This window comes from Typopeltis vanoorti, chromosome 17 (assembly GCF_054136105.1).
Source record: "Typopeltis vanoorti isolate ZY-2024b chromosome 17, IOZ_Tvanoo_1.0, whole genome shotgun sequence".
In the NCBI taxonomy this organism is placed as follows: Eukaryota; Metazoa; Arthropoda; class Arachnida; order Uropygi; family Thelyphonidae; genus Typopeltis; species Typopeltis vanoorti.
In genome coordinates, this window is record NC_143565.1 from 81,882,579 (window position 1) to 81,902,906 (window position 20,328).

A 20,328-nucleotide genomic window follows, 5' to 3' on the forward strand; every position below is an offset into this window, starting at 1 on the left:
CATTGTGATATACAACTAAACCAAGTAATTGTAACTGACACCTAATGTCCTTACATGGCATCCTCTATGGGTCAGATAACTAAAAAGTTAATTCAGAGAAGTCCGACTATTAGATCTTAAAATGATAATCTTCCAGATCTTTTGTAAATTAATGCAACCATACTTGTTGAGGTTGGGAGAATGCTTCATAGCTGATGCTGATTCTAAGAATAGCCTCTCATACCTGTAACAACTTCTATGTAATAAAGATGTTTTTTTCTCCATGATTCTATGCAGAGTATTCAGAGCATGGTCTGCTAATCCCAACTTAGCATACAGATGATCTGAGATTATCTGTATGGCAAGCACTCTCCCAACTTCAACAAGTTGCATTAACTTTACCAAAGATCTGGGAGACTATCATTTTGAGAACCTAATAGTTGAACTTCTTTGAATTAACTTTTGTAGTTATCTGATCAGTAGAGGGCACCAAGGACATTAAATATCAGTTATAATTTAAATTGTCTCTACAATTTCTTGGTTAAGTGCTATGTGCCTATCGTTATTGTGATGAGCACACATCCGATGATGCCGAATAGAAAACCAGTAAAATATTAGTGAGTTTAATAAATGCGTTTTTTCCTCTTAGTGTTAGTTATACTTTATGATGGATAATGAACACTACCTAAGCCTTTCTTTACACATATTAGATGTTATCTGTTGAAATCAGCCATTTATACAGGAATTATTTTCTACAACACAGCATGTTACCAAGTGTGAATGGATACTGAAGTTTAAATATGAATAATTTTTGTTATGAGAAAGAAGCAAATGAATTTTTGTTTAGACAATTAAAATAATACTATGATCTTAAAACTTTGTGTTTTAGAAATCGAGGATTTCCAGATGATCTAAGAACCTATGGGCTTGTATCATCTATGCTTTCAGCCTCAAGCTCTCTCGGGTGAGTCTACAATAGTGACTTTTATGAATTTTTGAATAATGTTTTGTATAAATGAATATACCTAATTGTCAGGATTAGGGTCTCTAATAACACAAATAAGTTTTCAAAAATCTACAGCATTTCATTTCACTGGAACAGTTTTGACCAGTCCAACATTATTCAGTTATCATGTTATTTACTGAAAACTGCAGATTTGAAGTAAAATACTTACTGTGAGATGACTGTCAGTAGTGAGAATAGTTTAGGAAACAAGATACTTTTCCTCTCAATGCACTAATGAGGTGTATGAAATTCAGAAAAGTTTATGCTTGGCAAACAATCTCCTCTCTACAAAACACAACACACATACAAGGAAGTTGTTTTTCCCCTTTTTTCTTCAAGGACTTGCATAACTGTGCAAACACCATCACTAATGAATGATGGTCATGTAAGAGATTTATGGCAAAACAATGAAACATTTGTAAATTTCCTAATTCTTCTATTATATTTCACTGTATTAATATAACTACTGTATATGAAAGAAAGTTATAATACCCTTATGAGAGGATATCATAACTTCTTTCACTGGGTATTGGACTATGGCTCACATAATTGTTCGCACAGATTTTTAACAACTTCCAAGAGAATTAGAGGTATTCAGAAAAGATTTGCTAAGCAGATGTCTGGTACTAAATCATTTAACTGTACTTCATTGAATTTATCTATTATTCTACTATTTATTTATCTATTAATAGTCAACTATTATTAAGTGATATTCTTTTCAGAATATCCCAATCAATGACAATTATTCTTCTATGAAAAAAAACTGCCGGATATCACAGCCCTCTGTCCATGGAATTCACTCTGGTTATTTCATGGGGCAAAATAAAATAATTCCTACCTATAAAAAGGTACAGCCATGGGATCATCACTTCGCCCCCCCTCTTCCTATAGCTAACCTTTACATGGAAGACTGAACAATAAGCTCTAGATTCAGCAAGACCAAAGTCTGGTTCAGATATATTGCTAATATATTTGCTATTTGGTCCAAAGGACACCAAACTTTAAATACATTTCTAAGCCACCTGAATTCAAACAACACAAATACATCCAATTTACCAGATTGAATGTATAGAAACTGAGATTGAAACAATAACTCTTCTTTTTGACAAGTCAATATATACACAGACTCATACCACTATCCAACACAAACACTAGGGTCATCAGCACCAAACATAGCTAACAATTTGCTCTGATGAACAGGCACCTGAAGAATAAATACAAAATTATAAGCAAAACCTTTAGAAAGAACAGCTGCAACAGAAAAACAGGATCCTTCACAATAATGTTACTAAAGGTAAAAAAATTTTTTAAAATATCAGTCATTCTGTACATTAGGGGAATATTAAAAAAAAAAAAAAAACCAGACAGAATGCTGCATAAATACAATTAAGGCAACATTCAAACTACTCACAAAATTAAAAAGTCTACTCAGCAAACCCAGAGATATGCAAAATCCAGTGCACCTGTAATTTACCCTACACAGGGGGAAACAAGATGCACAATCTCAACAAGAAACTTTGAACACAAATGACACATTAAATGCCTTCATTACATAAAAACAGGCCTTTCTGATCATGCACTTCAAATGTGTCACAGAATTAACTGAAAATGCACACCTAGTCCCTATGTTGCACCAAAACTTGGTACAAAAGAAAATTCAAAGACGCTTCTGAGATGCTAATTCATTACCCCAATCTCACAAGAATAATTGATTAGCAATTTCAAGAGTCTGGAAGACCCATCTAAAACCCATATAGCATTCAGGTATAGAACAACAAAATAATAAGATTGCAGAACTCAAACACAAGGAAACCTTAATGGACAGAACCTGAAGATAACAGGGATTATGGAGAAGCTAACAAGTAACAATTGACATATTTCCACTTTTAATTTATAATTAGGTATTTTATCATGTTTATTTTATTTTATAATTTTTATACATAAATTTTCCCTTTCCTTCACCAAAGGTCAGGCTAGTCTAAACAGTTAATGAAGTAGTTATGCTTACTTATGTGCATATTGTGATGCAGCTTATATTTTAGTTCATATATGTATTCCTGATGATGATGACCTTCATATAGAGGTCAAAACACCAAGGTTTATTTTTTCTTAGTTTTAAATAATTGTTCTAACACATGTCTTTGTCTCTATAATATTGCTAAACAATGAACACTGATAGCAGAAGTTCTTTAAGGTTGGGATGTTTGAGCACTGAACAAGGTTTGTCAAATGAGGAGGAGGAATGGAGTCTAATATCATCACGAAAAATTTTGCAAAAGATTTAATCTCAATGAGAAGAAGTATTGTGTATAAGTGGAAAATGGGTGGAAGAGCCAACAAGCATTTCTCGTTGAGTCTTCTGTTTCTAAAAACAAGCATATCTTATTGATAAGAAAGCCATCTGCCATGATATGTGGCAAAGATAAGGAAGGGACTGGTCCCATTCACAAAGGGTGGGAGACAAGCCATAGAATGGGAGTTTACTGAGTATTCCTTGATGCAAGACAGACCTCACAGAATATCTTGAAAAAAATAACTGCATAAATTTCTTCAAACTTTACTGTGGCATATGTGCAGAGATGGTCGATGTAGGTGAAGAAATCTGTTGTGAATCAAGCATACTGGAATTCAAACTGGTGGATCAACTGACTGATGCCAGCTAATTATCAAAAAGAGTACAAATAATATATTCTAGATCAGGGGTCTCAAACTCAAACACAGCAAAGGGCCAGTCAATTAGATGTATATCAGATGGGGACAGTATTCAATATTATTCTGTGAACCAAAACATAAACTAAAAAAAAGAAAGGTTCTAACAAAGGCCCTTTTGTTGGCGAGCCTTTACCACTTACGTAAACAGTTACACCACCATTTAAATTTTAAACTTATAACCATTTTTATTTTTAAATTTTAAAAATATAAGTTGAGAAAATATAAGTTCAATTACAGTTTATTCATACTTTAAGATTATTTAAATACATAACTTTGACTTACAAAAATAAAGATTTTTGTCTACGAGTCCTTTTAATTTGATTTGGATTCTGAAACGTGACATCTTTTCCTCTATACTAACATGCCAATATCTGCTTTTTTTGTTTCGTGTTGCAATATGAAAAAATGTCTTCAAAGAAATATGCCTTCTCCCATTTTTCTTGAAAAGTTCTGCTTTCTTGATCTATCTTTCTTTTTTAACTTTAAATTCAGATATTGTTATGAACAAAAAAAATATAAGTTATTGAGGTAACTTTATTAACACACTATCATATTACAATGGTAACCCGTAACTTATTGACATTGTATCACGTGGCTTAAAATGGCTGCATGACAAGTAACTTCCATTCAGTGTTGCCAACATTTTGTGAATCATAACTTATTCACAACATTTTGTGAATAAGTTTTACTTTTGTTTAAAGCTGTCATAAAACATTTAGAAGTTTGAATTTTTTCTGCTTTAATCCCCACGGCATGTTAGAAACATTGATTTTCAGAAAAGAAATCATTCAGGTTGCAGGCCGGATACTAAGCATTCGCAGGCTGTATTTGGTCTGCCAGTATGTGAACCCTCTTCTAGATGTTAGTTCTGGAGAAAATTTTAAAATTAGGGATCACCAAGCCAACTGACTGTTAAGAGAGTGAATCATGGACTGCGTTTTCCATACGTTCTCCAAATTTTTAATTCTGCTGTTAGATATGAACATCATATAGCAAGGATCATCATCATCCTACAGATCCTGTTTCTACTGCTTTTGAATACAAGAAAAATGTTGTACAGTAAGCTTAAATAAAGTTGAAAAAAACTTTTTTGATTTTAAAATGTATTCTATGAAGTATCTTAATTTTTTCATTTTAAATGTAGATTTATATCTGAAGTAAACAAAGTACTGATAATTTAACAATTAATTTTATGTCTACAGTTATTCATACATAAATGATTAATAATATGTTCTATATTATGCAAGAGCTTTTCTTGGACCTACTATTGGGGGCTATCTTCTTGAAACTGGAGGATATAGACAAGCAACACTAGTTCCCTTCGGCATGACTTTCTGCTTGGTAAGGAAATTGTTTTCAGGTACTTCTCCTGATAAAATACTAGTTGTACAAAATGTTAAACTAATAACTAATTAATGATCATAGCTGGGTGCATATAGATCTAAAAACTTCAGATCATACTATGGATATGCATTTCTAGTTACCAAATCATGAAGTAGATTTTTTTAACTGCTCAAATTAAAAAAATTAAGCATGCATATAATGATATGCATTATATATCTGCATGTTTTTTTTTAATCAGTAAAAAAAGCAAGTAATTTTAATAAATAAAGTTGAAAATAGGAATGTTTTCATAGCTTTTTATTTATCAGATATTTATCTATCTTTAGATATACATTTAATCAGGTTTTTCCTGCTCCAATAATTTTAAGCACAAATTACCTCGTTATAGTGAAGTTTCTTTAGCATAATATTTGGTGCAATGTTGATTTGTTTGGAACCTTTCAAGCATTTGTTATAGTGAAAGATGATTATAATGGTGTTTATGGAAAAATGAAGCATTGATTGCACATGGCTAAATGGTGACATTATATATATTACATACACGCTATACTATACTAGTGAATGAATTTGGAAACAAGCCCTCTGATCTATTTCATATTAATGATGGATGTCTGGAATCTTATTTGACATCCAACTAGCACACAGATGAAGCGAAATGAAGAATTACACTACCTGACACAGAACCTCACACTTAATGGTTTGAACCCAAGACAATCAAAAAAAATTCTTAACACAGCTCCTGCAACTCCCTTATCAAAACAAGATTTCAAGAATGCAGTCAAAAAAAGAAGGGGACACAAATCAGGCTTAGCATTCCACACAACTAATACTGGCCATCGAGTACTCTGGCAACAGACAAATGTGTCATATGTTGAGAAGAACTGTTTCACAAGAAAATTTAAACAAGTTGCAAAAATGCTTAGAATCCCTACAGTGCAATAAAAATCAAGGCTTGATTTTACATCAAGTATGGTGTGTCTTCATCAAAAATTTAACTGTCTCGGACCTCAGATATAACACATGTGAGCCACAGAAAATGGCAACAACTAGCATTGTTCCAACAGGCATACAGTAACAAATGTATCATTTTGTATTTGAATTCTCAATTAATGAACAGCTGTGAAGTCAACAAAATATTTAATGGACTATTAATTATCAATTAATCTTTGGTTGTGTTAAACTTTTATACACCATTAACCCTGATGATGTAAGTCTTACGACGAACAAAACTTGTCAGGTTTTTTTACTCTTTTATTTTTTATTGTTTAATAAACACGTGGTCTCAATACTGAAAACTATCTCCAGAACGGCTTACCCACAGAAACCTTTGTTTACTTACAGACTGCAGCATTGTTGTGAAGCAGGCGAACACCATGACTCAGCATTCCTCGTCTCTTCTCATTATGGCATTGTGCTAGAGTGAAGCATAATATTCTGAATTCAACAGTGGTATTCCTTTCCTTGAAGTCAATCAAGAGAATTCCCCAGCAATCCCAAAAGATTGTTGCCACGATCTTCTTGGTGGACTGAATACCCTTGGCTTTTCTTGGCAGCACTTTGCCTGGTGTGAGTAACTCCATAGAAATAAAGGACCATGGTTTCATACAGGGTGACAATGATTCCAGCACTTCTGATTCCCTTGGCAAAGCTCTAAAAACTTGCAGGAACAGGTCACACAATGCTCCTTCTGAATTGAAGAGAGAAGAAGTTGGGGTACCCACCTTGCATTGACCTTTGTCATTTGAAGCTTCTCTTGACTGATGTGAAAGATGGTTATAGAAAGCCCCAACCTTACCGAAATTTCTTTTGAGCTTCAGCCATCTCTCATTGAGCAGTTCCTCCTCAACAAGAGAAACATTTTCCTCAGTAATCACTTCCTCAGGCAAACCATCACAAGGATCATCTTCAAGGCTCTCTCTCTTCCTAGGCAAAACTGTTTAGCCCATTGGTGAAAAACTTGATCACAGTGCAGTACTCAATTTTTAACATTACAGCCACTTAGCTTACCACGTGTTAGTCAAATGGGTGCCTCCAACTGAATGCTACAGGTAAAGAGTTGAAACTGGTACACTAAGCTCCCCACAGATGGTGCTATCTATCACACGCAGCATTTTAAAATTCGTGTGAATGTCAGGCCGTAAAATTTTGGAACCTGCCTTGTAAGAGTTACATGAGAATTGTAAAACTGAAAATATAAGGATCATCAAGATCCTAGGGGTTTTTAATCTATCATTTCAGTTTCAAGAAGCTCATGATATGCATCTTGAAACTTCCACTCATACCAACCCCTGGTGTAATGTAAGAATTGGAGGCTTTTAATGAACTCTATGGTATAACCTGGATATAACTGCCTTACCAGAGCTGAGTTCAATTGTTTAGAATTATGGCCAAAACAACTGAGAATTATAAGGCCAATATACAGGGCAATTCAAAAAGATGGACTCATTTCGTATGGCTATATTTCCTGAACTATACATTGTATGTGAATGACCTACAGAACATGAAAGAGGAGTTCCTAAAGTTTGAAATACTATCGTTAGTGCTTGTCTAGTGTTACCATACAGCAGTGTCAGTTGTGAGCAAAATGGGTACTATGTAGCACAAAATTTGTTGCGTTTAATTTTCAGTAACAAGGCGACATTCCACTTAAGCAGGAAAGTAAACCGACACAATCATGTTCACATTTGGGAGACTACAAAATCCCCGTGAAACATTGCAACACGAGAGGAACTCTGCGAAAGTTAATATGTTTTGCACCTTATCGAGAACAAAAGTTTATGGACCTTTATTTTTTACTGAAGAGACCATTACTGGGGTAATGTATCTGGACATGGTTGAAAACTGGCTTCTTTCACAAATGAACGAAGATTCAGAAGACTTCATTTTCCAAGGATGGAGCTCCACCCCAATGACACCAGGATGTTTAAGATTTTCTCAATGAATCTATACCTCAACGATGGATAGGTCGCATCAGGAATGAAGACCTGGCGCTTCATTTCTGGCCCCCAAAATCTCCTGATCTCACATCCTGCGACTTTTTCTTGTGGGGGGGGGGGGGTCGTAAAAGAAGCAGTTTATACAACCTCTGCCAACAACTTTGGTTGACCTAAAAAACCGTATCACAACTGTGGTGAACTCAGTGACGCAAAACCCTTCTTCGGGTATGGGATGAATTCAACTACTGTCTTGATGTTATTATCTGTGCAGTCAGAGGGGGGGGGGGATTGAACATCTATAAGCTTTATTGTGAGTATAATCAAATATACATTACATCATATTTGTCACTAGTTCTATGTTTGATATATAGACTTACAAAATTGAGTCCATCTTTTTGAATCACTCTGTATTAAGTTTTAATTGTGCATGTTCTTTCTGGTTTGCTAGTTAAAAAAATCTGAGTAGTTTCTTGGGAGATCACTCGAGTGTCTAATATGGCATTCTTGATTGAAAGAATGACATATTAGTAATGCCAATTTTCTACACCGTTCCTTTCATGTAAGATTTTATTTTCTCCCAGTCATAATTAGTTTGGTTTATTTAAATTATTTTCAGTTTTCTTTGACTAATATCACTAAAAGTATTTTTTATCATTTGGAGTTCAACAGAGCAAACTTATTTAGCTCTGTTAAAATCCTAATTTTTGGGAGATGCAGCAGAGCAAATCAACCTAGACACAACTGACCTATGCATGTTTGTTTAAAATACAAAACACAAACAGACAGCCAAAGAGAAGGGAATGTGAATAACAAGCATGTCAAGGATCAGAAGCAAATTTGTTTTTCCAAATCAATGATAACAATGTGTTTGTGTTATTAGTTTGAGTGAACGAGGAAAATAAGGATTTTGGTTGCCATGTAGCTAAATACATCTAAGCCAAACTTTTCATTTTAATGGAACAATTAGTGGCATTTCACAAAGAATTTCAGAAGGGTAGCGAGGCAGCCCATGTATTCTAAAGTAGACAATGTTATGCATCAATATATGTAGATCAAAAATCAGACCACAACATCCACAAGAATTTGTACAGCTGCAGAACAGTGCCTGTAGACTGACACTAGGTAGACGGTAGAAGCATCAAAGCTGACTAAAATATTGTTGGCATCCTGAGCGATAATTTTACCAAACTTTCTCTCTGGTTTTGCAAGGTTTTGAGGATGTCCAGGGGCATTATCCAAGAAAAGCAATGCCTTCCCTGGCAAATCATTTTCTTTATTTTTGTGAATTTTTGATATCTAACAGAACAGGCCAACTGAATACAGTATGCAAATCAAGTACAAGCAGCCCTCAGTTTACGCCTCACTTCCGTTCCTGAAAAAACGGGCATAAACAGAACTCAATTTTAATGGGAGGTATAAAGTTGTGTTCCGTGCAGTCAAAAAATATGCACACAAAGTATGTGTAACATTATTATATTTAAAGCTTTGATAATACATACATACATATTTGTTAAAATAAAATTATTAATAACGAAAGCAAAACAAAATTATATACACAAAATACGAAACTTCGAAAAGATATTACATATTTCTATGTTGAGGTTCCTGGTTTTGGATCATCTGCATTTTTTTTGAAAAAAGTATCCAGTGGTAACTGCCTAGATTTTCTTTTTTCTTTAAGGAGTTCAGTGTAAGGTTGAATAGATGTGATTACACTCCTTTTTACGTTCGCATTCCATTCCCAATCGTGGTCCATTTCGCAGAGTTCATCAGTCGATGTCTCTATGCTTGCAAGGATATGCTGTAAATTGGGCGTTTTTATATCTCTCAGAGAACCTTCTTCGTTTTCTTTCTTCTCCTTTGGATGTTGACTTAATTGTTCGGCTAATTCTTTTAAGTCTTCATTGGAAAGCGGTTTATCATGGCTCTCTAAGACTTATGTCACATCTTCAGCTGTAATATCGTACAATCCCACTTCTTGTACAAGCTTGGTAACATCTTCAATAACATTCTCCTCTTGCTCTAATTCCTCGAAGTAGTGCATAAATGGCGAAAGAAATTTTCGCCATGCTCCTTTTAAACACTTTGCTGACACTTCTTTCCAAACTGCATTGATGTCGTTAATGCCCTTCAAAATATCGAATGACTGCCAATAGTCTTTAATAGTTCTTCCTGACGTGTCCAAGACTCTTGCCATTTCCATAAATGTTATATGGAGGTAATAGGCTTTGAAGATTGATATAATCCTCTGATCTATCAGTTGCAAAAGTGATGTTGTGTTTGGGGTATGTAAACAACCTTGACATCCAATGTTGTTCGTACTTCAGCAAGGTTTTGAGGATGTCCAAGGGCATTATCCAAGAGAAGTAATGCCTTGGCTGGCAAATCATTTTCTTTACAGAAGCAAAACACAGTAGGACAAAAATAATTTGTGTACCAATCTATAAAAACATCCTGTGTAACCCAAGCTTTCTTGTTCCATTTCCAATAGACTGACAGCATAGCTTTTAGACCCTTGAAGGCGCGTGGTGTCTGAGAATAATACACCAACATTGGTTTAAGCTTCGAAGTTCCGGAGACATTTGCACCCAACAAAAGCATAAGTCTATCTATCTTTTGCAGCTTTAAAAGCTGGAGGGGAATGTTCTTCACAGGAAATGAAGGTGCATGATGGCAATTTTTTTCAGTAGAGCCAAGTCTCATCAACATTAAAAATAAGATCAGGAGGATAACTTCCTTGTTCTACACAGCCTTGAAATTCTTTAGGAAAAGCAGCTGCTGCCGCAACATCTGCACTTGCTGCCTCACCACATAATTTGACACTTACTTCGATACTTAAATCTCATGAACCAGCCTTTGCTTTCTAAACATGTTTCTTCGCCTCCATCTGTCATTTTTAAGATCCTCAAAAATTGTTTTTGCTTTCTCAGTTATAACAGCCTGCGTCAGAGGAATGTTTTTCTGATTCATGTCATCCATCCATAACGATAATAATTTTTCCATTTTTTCATGAAGTTTACCCCTGCTATAACGTATGTGTTTTGCATTTAGTACTGCCACAGATTGTCGCGCAGACTGTTTTATTCTATCTGCATTTTTCATAATTGTAGTAAGTCGATGGAGGTAAGGTCATACTTCTACAGACATTAACACATGTCTGCCCATCTTCCATTCTTCGAATCACCTCCATCTTCTTTTCAAGTGTGATTGATTTCCGCGCTTTCTTAACATTAAGTCATGCTAACTTTTCTGCACTTCTTTTATCAGACATGGTATATAATTACGTACTTTATCAATTTAAATACGTATATATATAAAAAAAAATTAAATAGAACAATTAGGTAGATTTAACAGTAAAACTAGGTTTGATACATATACATCATAGTAGCTCGGTAAACACTCAAACACTAGAGTGCCTGCTAGCATCTTTCTCAGTCAGACCACATTACAGTAAGAAAGCACGTGCAGGCATCCGTCGTTATTGTGAATCGGCATAAAGTTTGATCTACTTTTAGTAGATCACAAATTATGGTCGTGGACGTATGGAATATCCCCTCCCTTTCTAAAATTTTGTATTGTCAAGTGATGACTTTTTTCAGTAATTCTAACATACAGCAGGACATGTGGGTTTTCTTTAACATAAAGCATGCACCACAGCGAGACATGAAAATTTAACTAGAAATAGATAACATGTACTTTGTTTCAAGTATCAGCATTATAAGAAACAATGGAACCATTTTATGGTTGCATAAAACTTCCCAAAATATGTAAAACATTAACACTTCAAGATCCTAATTTGCATTCTAGGCTGCCATCAGGTGCCCACAGAAGGCACCTCACCTAGTTAGGACTAGTCTTTCATTCATGTGTTTCACTTAGTTTTGTGTTGCCTTTTTGTGTGTTACTAGTTCCAAGTTGTACTCCGTGATAATGTCTCAGTGATCGAGATGAAATATTGGAAGAATTAATTAATATTTTAATCCTTTCTCAGTGCTAACAGCACTTAAGCCTTAATGAAAGCAAAACATTTACATAAAGATTAAAAACATTTATAAGTACTGCAAAAAACTGATTTGAAGAAAATTGTTTCACTTGGTTTTAAAGTATACAATACTTAAAAAGAAATTATATTCTTGTTTTAATTCTTTATCCAAGTGTAAGCAAACAAAGTTTTCGCACGAAATATCTTCATGACAAGTCTAGATGCATATTTATTATCATTATTTTTTATATTGATTCCATACATGAGAGATCAAGAGACCTATAAGCACATCAGTGCCGTGTGTAGGGTGCAGATGAGGACTGAGATAGTTTTTTTTTTTGAAGAGCTACAATTTGTAATTTTGGGAATACTTCATGAGGAAAGCTGTTTCAGAAGACAGAAGTGGATGGAATAAAAGAGGAAGAGGAGAAGCAGGTCCAGTGAGTTTGCATATGCACAGTAAAGGGATGCTGGGAAGCTGCTGCTCTTGTATTAACATGTGCAACTGAAAGTAAAGGAATGATAGTTGCCAATTCACTAGAGCACCGACCATAGGAGCACCTGTGGAATAGACACAGTGCTGAAACACTGCACCTGTGATATTGTGAGGATGAAGTGAATCTGTAAGAAATTCATATTTATAAATTTAGGGACACAAAACCACACGTGTTGAACAGATTATTTTATTAATTACTAATAAAATAAAACTTCACGTTTCGACCCCTGTATCGAGGTCATCATCAGAAGAATACAAGTGTATAAGGAACCAAGCTACATGCTCATGCCCTGTATACTGGTAAACTAAATCTACGTAGTTAATTAATCCTTTTCCCTAGCCTGACCTCTAGTGATAAAAAAAAATAAAAAAGTAAAAAAAAAAATAAAAAAATTAAAATAAAAATAAATACAACTACAATAAACTGCTAAAGTCCTCATGTATTAATATTCTTCTGGATTTGTACAGTTCTGATTGTTATAATATGGTTTCTTTCAGTTGCTGTTGAATGTTACAAACACTTCACCAGGTTGTCTTCTTATAGTGGGATTTTTCTATGGCTAATTAAGGTTGTTATACAGGTTGTAGATGGGTCCTCCACGTTCTTGAAATGGTTAGGCCATCATTTTTGTTGAGATTTGGGTTGTGTTTGAGCATTTCACTTGACTCTTTAAATTTTCTCTCAAACCAGGTTTTGGTGCGGTGTAGGGACTTGGTATTTTTCCAATCAATTCTGTGGTATGTTTGGAGTACGTGGTCAGAAAGGCCAGTTTTTCCAAAATGGAGGTATTTAATGTGTCGTTTGTGTTCATCTTGTCTGATTGAGATAGTTCGCCCTGTTACCTCTATGTATGGTATGTTACATGTGCAACTGTATTTTGTATACCCCTGGGTGGGCTAGGTGTGGAAGCGGATCTTTAGAACTGAGTAGGTGCCATAACTTATTTGGGAGTTTAAAGGTGGTTTTAATGTTGTATTTGCGTAGTGTTCCATCTATTTTTTCAGAAATGCCTCTAGCATAAGGAATGGCAATGGTATTCCTGAAATCTTTTTTTGTTATTACTGATATCTTTATGGAGGATCTTGTGAATAGTTTTTTACTGTATCCATTTTTTATAAATGTTTGGTTGATGATCTTGTGTTCCTGGTTTAGAGCCTGTTCATTAGAACAAATAGTTAGAGCTCTGTGTTTAAGGGTGCTTATGACACCTAGTTTTTGTGTTGAGTGGTGGTAAGAATATTTGTGTATGTATTGGCCTGTGTAGGTTTGCGGTAAACTGAAAAGGAGAGAGACAGCCAGAGGGAAGACGTGTGACAAGCGTGTCTAGGAAAGGAAGAGAGTTGTTTTTTTTTCCATTTCAATGGTGAATTGGATACGTTTGTGTTGTTTGTTTAGGTGGCTAAGGAATGTATTTAGAGCTTCATGGCCGTTTGGCCAAATGGCGAAAATATCGTCGACGTATCTGAGCCAAATTTTGGGCTTTAGACATGCTGTCTCTAGGGCATGTTGCTCAAAGTCTTCCATATAAAGTTAGCTATTGGGGGGAAAGTGGTGAGCCCATGGCTGTATCTTCTTTTTGAAGTAAAAATTGTTTTGTCACACGAAATATCTGGAGCAGAGTACGTGGGCAAAGAGGGCTGTGATCTCGTGTGGAAATATGTTCTGTAGGAGCAAGATAGTATCATTGATTGGGACATTGGTGAAAAGGGGGGAAGTTATGTCAAAGCTGACTAATAAATCTTGGCCGTTGAATACACAACATTTCATTCATTTTATTAATGAAATGTTGTGTATTTTTTATGTAGGAAGGGGACTGACCTACCAATTCCTTGAGTGTGGCCGCTAACTTTTTGGCTAAATGATAATTTGGGCTGTCAATTCCTTCAACAATTGGATGTAGTGGCGCATCTGGTTTGTGTATTTTTGGCAGGCCATAAATTCAGGGTGTACGGGCATAATGAGGTATTAATTTTTTTGTTGTTTCTTCGGCCCATGTGCGGACGGATTTGATTAATTCAGTTATTTTCTTTTTGTTACGTTATGTGGGGTTGTAGTTTACCATTTGGTAGGTGTTGTGGTCCGATATCAAATGGTTCATTTTATCAATGTATGTTGTACAGTCTAAAAGGACAGTGGCATTGCCTTTAATCTGCTTTCGTGATTATAATGTCTTGGTTATTTTTTTTTTTTTTTTTTTTAGGGATTTAAGGGCTAGATTTTCGCTTTTGTTTAAGTTGGTGCTTAGTTTTCTGTTTGAATTTAGTATACACGATGTTTCCATTCATATTTTATCAGCCAAAATGGTGGGGAGGGATCTTAAACCTCTCTCAATATGATACACGATATCAAGTTTGTTCATTGACCTCGGAGCAATGGCATAGTTAAAACCTTTCTTTAGCAGCGCGAGTTCACTTTGGGTGAGATTGTGGTTTGATTGGTTGATAACCAAGCAGTGGTCCGATGGTGGTTGGTTGCTCCTAACTTCGTTTGTAGGTGATTGGCTGCTCCTTATGACGTTGGTTTGTGATTGGCTGTTCCTTTCGTTATGGCATCTTGATGGTCTTGTGCTTTTCTGTTGTTGTAGGGCTTGAAATTTCAATACTAATTCTTCTTTGTTTTTCAGTAATAAGTGCTTGGCTGAGTTGTCTGTGATCCTGTCTAGAATCTCCCAAATTTCTGGAATAACGTAGTTGGATAGCTCTAATTTAAGTTGTAGAACTTTGACTTGGGTGGATGCTAGATTTTTACATGCCTTGTGGATTTGTTCTTGTAACAAGGCTGTTTCCAACCGGGCATAAATATGGAGCGCTTTGGCTGATTTAAACTTCTTTAGTTTAATGCAGTTGGGTATTACATTGCTGTCTCTACATCGTTTCAAAAAGGCTAGTCAATTCGTTAACAAGGAAACACGTATCTTTAGCTTGCCGTAGAGGCTGCACTGCTTGTGGGTCATATCTCCATGGATTATGAGGATTCTTTCTTTTAAGGTTACACGGTGATCAGCATTCATATTTATAAATTTAGGAACACAAAAACACACGTGTTGAACAGATTATTTTATTAATTACTAACAAAATAAAACTTGACGTTTAAACCCCTGTATCGAGGTCATCATCGGAAGAATACAAGTGTATAAGGAACCAAGCTACATATTCATGCCCTGTAAGAAAGGGATTATTAATGAACATAACTGCTTGCTGCTGGACAGCATCAAATATTTTAAGGGATGTTTTAGGTGTACCGTTGCCAAACATGTGAGCAGTATTTTAAGCAAGAATGAATTTGGGATTTGTATATAGTTAGGAGTTGATTGGCTGTAAAATAGCCTTTTGAACAAAAGAGAGTGCCAAGTTTCTTGGATGCTGAGGAAGCTACTGATGTGCTTATGTCAGGTGAGACTGGAGGTAAACATTAGTCCAAGCAGAGAGAGAGAGATCTGATCTTGATTGGTGATTTCTGTGTTACTGCAGATGAGGGTAGGAGAGCTGAGATCTATTTTGTGAAAGAAAGGTAAGACTGTGTTTTGGTGGCACTGAACATGACAAGGTTGTCCTCATCCCATTGAAGGATAGTATGAAGACCAATGTTTAAGGTACTGCTTGTAGATAATCTTGTGGCCTGGGATGGCAAAGTATTGTTTGGTTTGTTGAATGAATATGATGAGTGGAGAGTACTAACAGCAGCAAAGCTATGGACAGGATTAGTGGTGGTGATTGCGAGTAGGTCATTTATGAACAAGAGAAAGATAGTAGGTGATAGAGCCTTGAGGCCCTCCAGCAGTGATGAAGCTTGAAGAGAAAGAGAGTGCCATCTACCATGACTTGCAGAGAACAACCAGAGAGAAAGGTGACTAATTACAGAGGGTGGCAGGAAGATCAAAGGATGGCAATTTGTTAAGCAGGCCAAGATGCCACACACACACACACACACAGTCGTAAGCTTTGGAAATGTCAAGGGCAACAGCACAAATTTCTCCAAACCTTTCCATCACACATGTCCAGTGGTAAGTGATATAAGCTACAAGGTCAGCTGTAGATCTTGAACGACAGAATCTGCACTGGTGATTGCTCATTAATTGGTGGGCGTCTAAGTAGTGGAGAAGTTGGCTATTGATGACTTTCTCCACTATTTTAGAGAGGACTAAGGTGATGACAACTGGTCAGTTGATGTTGACTTTTATCACCTGTTTTAGGAATAGATAGGAGAATCGCTTCGATGCACTGGGATAAGTACCAGATATGTACAGTAGATTGTAGAGATGATGCAGGACAGGTGGTAATTCTGAAGCACAATATTTGAGAACAATTGAAGAGATGCCATCAAGCCAGAAGGCTTTAGTATCCAAGTTTCTAGCAGTTTCCTGATTTCTTTTTGTCGAAAAACTAAAGGAGGTACAGGGTGTTCGGGATACATTTGACATATTTATAATTAATTATATTTTTCCGTAAGTTACATGTATTAACACACACTTCTCTTCATTTAAAAGTTTGGACCCTTCTTCATTCATATACAAGATGTCAGAAAGGATGGATAGCTGGAACCCACCTGAATCATGGAAGAGAATAACTTGTATCATGATGATTCGTGCCCGCCATCAAAATAAGGATATTACGACTGCTGCCCAATGCTCCCTGAATACAGTAAAAACAATCAGGCATGAACTAGAGACTTGCAATGGTGACTACGAGGATGTAGCAAGAAGAAAGATCCCTAGCAGACGATCTGATTGCGTTCGTACAGCAGAATTCCTCGCAAATCTGCAGGAACAGGTGTTGAAGAACCCTGGCATTGGAATTCGGGCTTTGTTCGTGGAGTTGCTAACTGTAGTCAAGCCCTGGATAACAAGGGTAGCCAATGGTAGGCCATATGTATGGCAGCAGGATTCGGCCCCTTGCCACACCTCTGGGAAAAGTCAAAAATGGTTGTCTGAAAATTTCTACGACTTCACCAGTCCAAATGTTTGGCCTCCAAACTCCCCAGACCTTAACCCCATGGATTATTTTGTATGGGGCGCAGTTGAAAAAGACACCAATCGCACTTCCAGTAATACAAAAGCCCAGTTAATGGATAAAATTAAAACAGTTTTTGAGGCCCTTCCCAGGGAGACTGTAGCATCAGCTTGTTCGAGGTTCCGAAGCAGAATTGAAGCTGTGATCGATGCTAATGGTGGTTATTTTGAGTAAATCTTGTTGATAGTATTGTAATTAACTCTGCCTGTAATGTTTTTTTGTCAATTCATTAAATTTAATAGATACAAAGAAGATTTTCTTTTTCCTTACGAAACTGTCAAATTTATCCCGAACACCCTGTATGTGGTGCTTGGATTCCAGTATGATAGGTGATTTCCCTTGATCATCAATGCAGGAGTTTGAGGAAAAGAGTGATGCCAGAAGATCAGCTTCATCTTTGAGTGAAGTAACAGTGAAATCAGGATGAGAAAGGTGGAGGTGCAGGAGAGCAGAAGTTGTGTCTCATGGTCTTAGTGAGAGACCAGAAGACAAGGCTTCCACATTTGAACAGGAGGCAAGTTTTTTTGCTGTTGGCCTTGATGAAATCAGATTTGGATCTGCTGATGACTGATTTGCATATGTTGTGTGTTTTGGTGTATGGTGGGTGTGAAGCTGGAGTTCTTGAAGTGAGCCACTTTCAGCAAGCTAAATTTTTTTCTTCGACTGCTTTGGTGCACTTTAAGTTGAACTAGGAAGATTCAAGGTAATCCTTATCTGCTTTCCAAGTGGATGAGGATTATCTTGAATTGGGGATGAAGGTCTTCACTTCATGCCAGTGAGAATAATTTTTGTAACTTGTTCACAGCAGGTATTTGGATCAAATGAGTGGAAACTATAGTCAGACCAAGAAAAGGAGGAGCAGAAAATCTGGAGGTCATCTCAGTTGGCCCCTTTGTAGTGCCCAAGGAAGTAAGGCCAGGGTGTGGTTGAGGGAGGGGCATTCTATGAGAGAGGAGACTTATACAAGTTTTTGTCAGAGTTGCCAAGAGGAAAGGTGACCTCTGCAGTGTATCTGGAAGGAGAACTAAAAAGAGAATCAGAATATTTGGAGACTGAAGTAAGTTATCAGAAATTTGAGTAGGTAGATGTACAATTTGTGTTAGGTCGTAACTTATGGCAAAGACTTCTGCTTCTCGTCCAGCTTGGTCAGTGATGTTGGAATCAAGGAGAGGTATGATAGGATTTGTGTGTTAATGAGTCTCTGGACTCCATGGAGATGCCATAAAAAATAATAATAATATTTTGCTGAGTTGCACATAGTTTATTCAAATATGTGATCTTTTACTGTTTGCCATTTTCCCTGATAAAAATAGTGGAGGCATTGTTTAACTAAGCAACGCCTCAGATAGCATCACACTTTATCATGTTATACCATAAGGTCTGTTGTTTAAGCCAATACAAAATACAATTAGTTCAGCGCAAGTCCCAAATTGCTAGCCTATACTAATCTGACCAGTATCCAAGCAGATACCCAACAAGGTGCACCACAAGAAAGTGAGAATTGGATATGTGGTTAGAAGCCTTAGTTGGTTCTCTGCATTTCTCCACAGGGTATGTGGAAGTCCTCTTCCACTTATTTAACTTTGATAACTTAAGTAACTATCTACATCACTATCTTAAGCTTAAAATTAAAAATGTGGCTAATTCTTTGGATGATTTGTTTTCATATCTCACCAGTACTTGTCATTGCTTGTAAGGATCTCTTAAGCACTGATATTTTCTTTCAAATGGGAAAAAAAAAAAAAATTATTATTATTTTTTTTTTTTTGCATGATAACTATTATAAATTATTTGTTATTTTTGCATTTAATGCTTACAAATTAGTAGTGTTAAAATGTGGCAATGATGATACCATTAAAACCAATTTATAATTTTTAGGTTATTTTCCTTGTTTTGTATATGTGCCATTATCAAAAAGGAACCGTGATTGCTGATGAAGAGAAAACACCAATCTCTAATAGTTCTGAGAGCAGAACAGTTCTGCAGTAAGTGTAAACAAGTTGTGACTGTTCCTCATAAGTTCACTCAGACTGCTTAATTAAGAATTTACCTCTATTGGTAAGTCATTCAGGTCATGAGGATATAACGAAATAAGACAGTAATCAGTATACATTGGAGTGACCACAACCACAGTTACCAAACTGATAATCATTCTGAGATGTAATAAAAATGAAAATATTTCATTTGACCTTTAACTTCCATAAGGAGTACAAGTAGAATAGAAAATGGGAAACTACAGTTATTAAAGAAGCTGATTATATATTTCCAGGATGTATTTCCATTATATTTCCAGGATGATTAATAAACATAAAGACAGCATGGAATAATTTAGCATCAGGTTCTGCAGGTATGAGAAAGTTTTAAGAAATATATAGATTGTAATGCTACTGTAAAGATTGTAGCAATTTTTTCAAAGTAAAATATGTGATTATCAGGAAAGAGGATCACGGCTGAGAGCTGCCATGGCACAAGATGTGTGTGTTGGCAGTATGAATATCTTCCATACGCATGTATATAGTGATTTGGTTATGTAATGATATATTAATAAATTTATAGCATAAATAAATTTTTCATACCTTTTCATTTCTTGAAGAAAAAAAAAACACCAAAAGGCAAATACTTCACAATAACTACAAGTAACTAAGTTTTGCAACACTTGCAATATTCCATACTTTGCTATTTCATTTTGCAAGAGCTTACTAGCCAAATCTTTGATAACAACAGGTTGTTCTCAAAGAAATAAGTCCTGTTTCTGTGACATCAATGAGTAAAAATAGAATGTTCACAATGTTTCAACTTATGCATTGTGTTCTTAATTCAAGACAATGCAACTAACTTATGTTACATGCAGATACTTTACAAC

General features: G+C 35.8%; 1 protein-coding gene across 2 annotated transcripts in view; it reads left to right on the forward strand.

The window, feature by feature from the left end:
* LOC150097560 (MFS-type transporter SLC18B1-like) overlaps positions 1–20,031 on the forward strand; it is a 96,418-nt gene extending 76,387 nt beyond the window's left edge. For both annotated transcript variants that reach the window (XM_090407448.1, XM_090407449.1), the window contains 3 exons: positions 869–943; positions 4,945–5,038; positions 19,344–20,031. In XM_090407448.1, coding sequence (XP_090263574.1) covers positions 869–943; positions 4,945–5,038; positions 19,344–19,454 — 280 coding nt within the window. In that variant the 3' untranslated portion in view covers positions 19,455–20,031. The remainder of the gene's footprint in view (positions 1–868; positions 944–4,944; positions 5,039–19,343) is intronic.
* The last annotated feature ends 297 nt before the right edge of the window (positions 20,032–20,328 follow it).